The sequence below is a fragment of the Silene latifolia genome, chromosome Y (assembly GCF_048544455.1).
Source record: "Silene latifolia isolate original U9 population chromosome Y, ASM4854445v1, whole genome shotgun sequence".
Classification (NCBI taxonomy): Eukaryota; Viridiplantae; Streptophyta; class Magnoliopsida; order Caryophyllales; family Caryophyllaceae; genus Silene; species Silene latifolia.
The window spans coordinates 244,956,683-244,958,533 of record NC_133538.1 but is presented as its reverse complement, the minus strand read 5'-3'; the positions used below and the strand labels follow the sequence as shown (position 1 = coordinate 244,958,533).

Below are 1,851 nucleotides of genomic sequence, written 5' to 3'. Positions count from 1 at the left end.
CTGCCGTTTTCTGGCGTACCTTTATTTTGTCGTGCGTGCACCTTTTTCGTTGTATTATTGCCGGCTTTCATTGATTGGAGGCTCTGGGATCTACTTGCCCCTCTATTCAGAGGAACCTCGCTTGCATGGATGCTGAGTACTGCAGGAGCCTAGTTCATCCGATCTGTGGGTACTTAGCCATAGGTCCATGCTTCTCTGTGTAGAGACATAGAAACTCCACCAGAATAGCTTTTGCAGGCTCCTACCTTCTAGAGCGTACTTTAAAAAATTTTGTTTTTAAAATAGGCTCGAAGTGTACTGTTGATAAAACTTATATTTTAAAGTAATTCGTTTAAAGCATACTGAAAATTATAGTCCGATAATTTGAAGTCAAAAGATTTAATTTGGAAGCTCTGAAAAGGATTTTAAAGTTCTATTTGAAAATTGAGGCTCTTAGAAAGACAAGAACATTTTAACAAAACCTGGAACCTAGTGGGGTCGTGTTGTATGTCTGGTTGCTGACTGTTCTAGTCGCTTTAGATGTAATATTTCTTTAGGTGGATGATATTCCACGCCCTGGGGACCATTTGCCCTTCCATTGTCATGAGCCTGTAGGCTCCATTTCCGACGATACTTTCCACCTGGTATGGTCCCTCCCAATTGTAGGCAAATTTGCCCGCTCTCTGGTTTTTAGTGTTCGGAAGACTTTCCTCGGGACCGGTCTCCTACTTGCGGGGTCCCGACCTTTACATTTTTGTTGTAGCTTCGGCCACTTTCATGCTGTACGAGGCCATCCCGATCCGGGCGGTTCGAGCTCATCCACCGTGTCTAGGCGCTTGCCATTTCCACTGGTTTCGCTCCTCTGTCGGGCACCCGTATCGTGGGTAGGAACCACGACCTCGAAGGAATAACGCGCTTGACCCGAATACCAGTGAAGGGGTTTGCCTGTTGCTACTTTAGGGGTGGTCCTGTCAGCCCACAGGACTAGTGGTAGCTCCTCTGCCCATTTACCCCCAATTTCTTCCAGCTTCTTTCTCAGGTTCTCCACTATGATTTTATTGCTGGACTCTGCCTGGCCGTTGGACTGAGGGTTTCTGGGAGTAGACTTACGCAATGAAATGTTCCAATCACAAAATGCTTCTCTTTATGGCCAATAAACTGAGACCCATTATCGCATATTATTTCAGATGGAATACCAAACCTACAGATGATGTTGCGTTTAATAAAAGATATCACCTGGGCCTCGGTAACTTGGGAGAATGATTCTGCCTCTATCAATTTGGAGAAGTAGTCCGTCATGGCAAGCATATAGACCTTGTTTCCTGGTGCCTTGGGTAACGGTCCCACTATGTCCATTCCCCATTTCATAAAGGGCCAGGGGGAAATAACTGGGTGCAGAGGTTCTGCAGGCTGGTGGCTGACTGGCGCATGCCTTTGACAGGCATCACACTTTTTCACGTATTTCATAGCATCTTTGCGCATCGTGGGCCAGAAGTACCCCTGCCTGAGGGCCTTGTTGGACAGGCTCCTGCCCCCTGCATGGTTTCCACATTCACCACTGTGGATAGCATGTAAAACAGCCTGGGCTTCATCCTTATCCAGGCACCTCAGGTAGGGTCCTGCAAGGGATTTCCTGAACAAGACACCATCAATCAGTACAAATCTGGAGGCTCGCATTTTAAAGCTTCTTACCTCTTTTTTGTCTGCTGGAAGTGTGTCATTCTGCAACCAATCTTGATAAGGCTTCCTCCAATCTACAGCCTCTTCTTGGCTGGTGGTGTTTGCTAACACCCCTTTTTCCTGTGATTGTGGTGAGCCTGCTGTGCTTTCGTTATCTTGTTCTGCTTTTGATATTGCAGGTTCCAGTACGTG

At 46.6% G+C, this 1,851-nt stretch overlaps 1 protein-coding gene across 1 annotated transcript; it reads right to left on the bottom strand.

Annotated features, from left to right (window-relative positions):
• Positions 1–754: 754 nt before the first annotated feature.
• LOC141630380 (uncharacterized) lies at positions 755–1,461 on the bottom strand. The gene is made up of 2 exons (XM_074443211.1): positions 1,216–1,461; positions 755–1,084 (listed from the first exon to the last, which is right to left on the bottom strand). The coding sequence occupies exons 1-2, from the start codon at positions 1,459–1,461 to the stop codon at positions 755–757; spliced, it is 576 nt and encodes a 191-aa protein (XP_074299312.1).
• Positions 1,462–1,851: the final 390 nt, after the last annotated feature.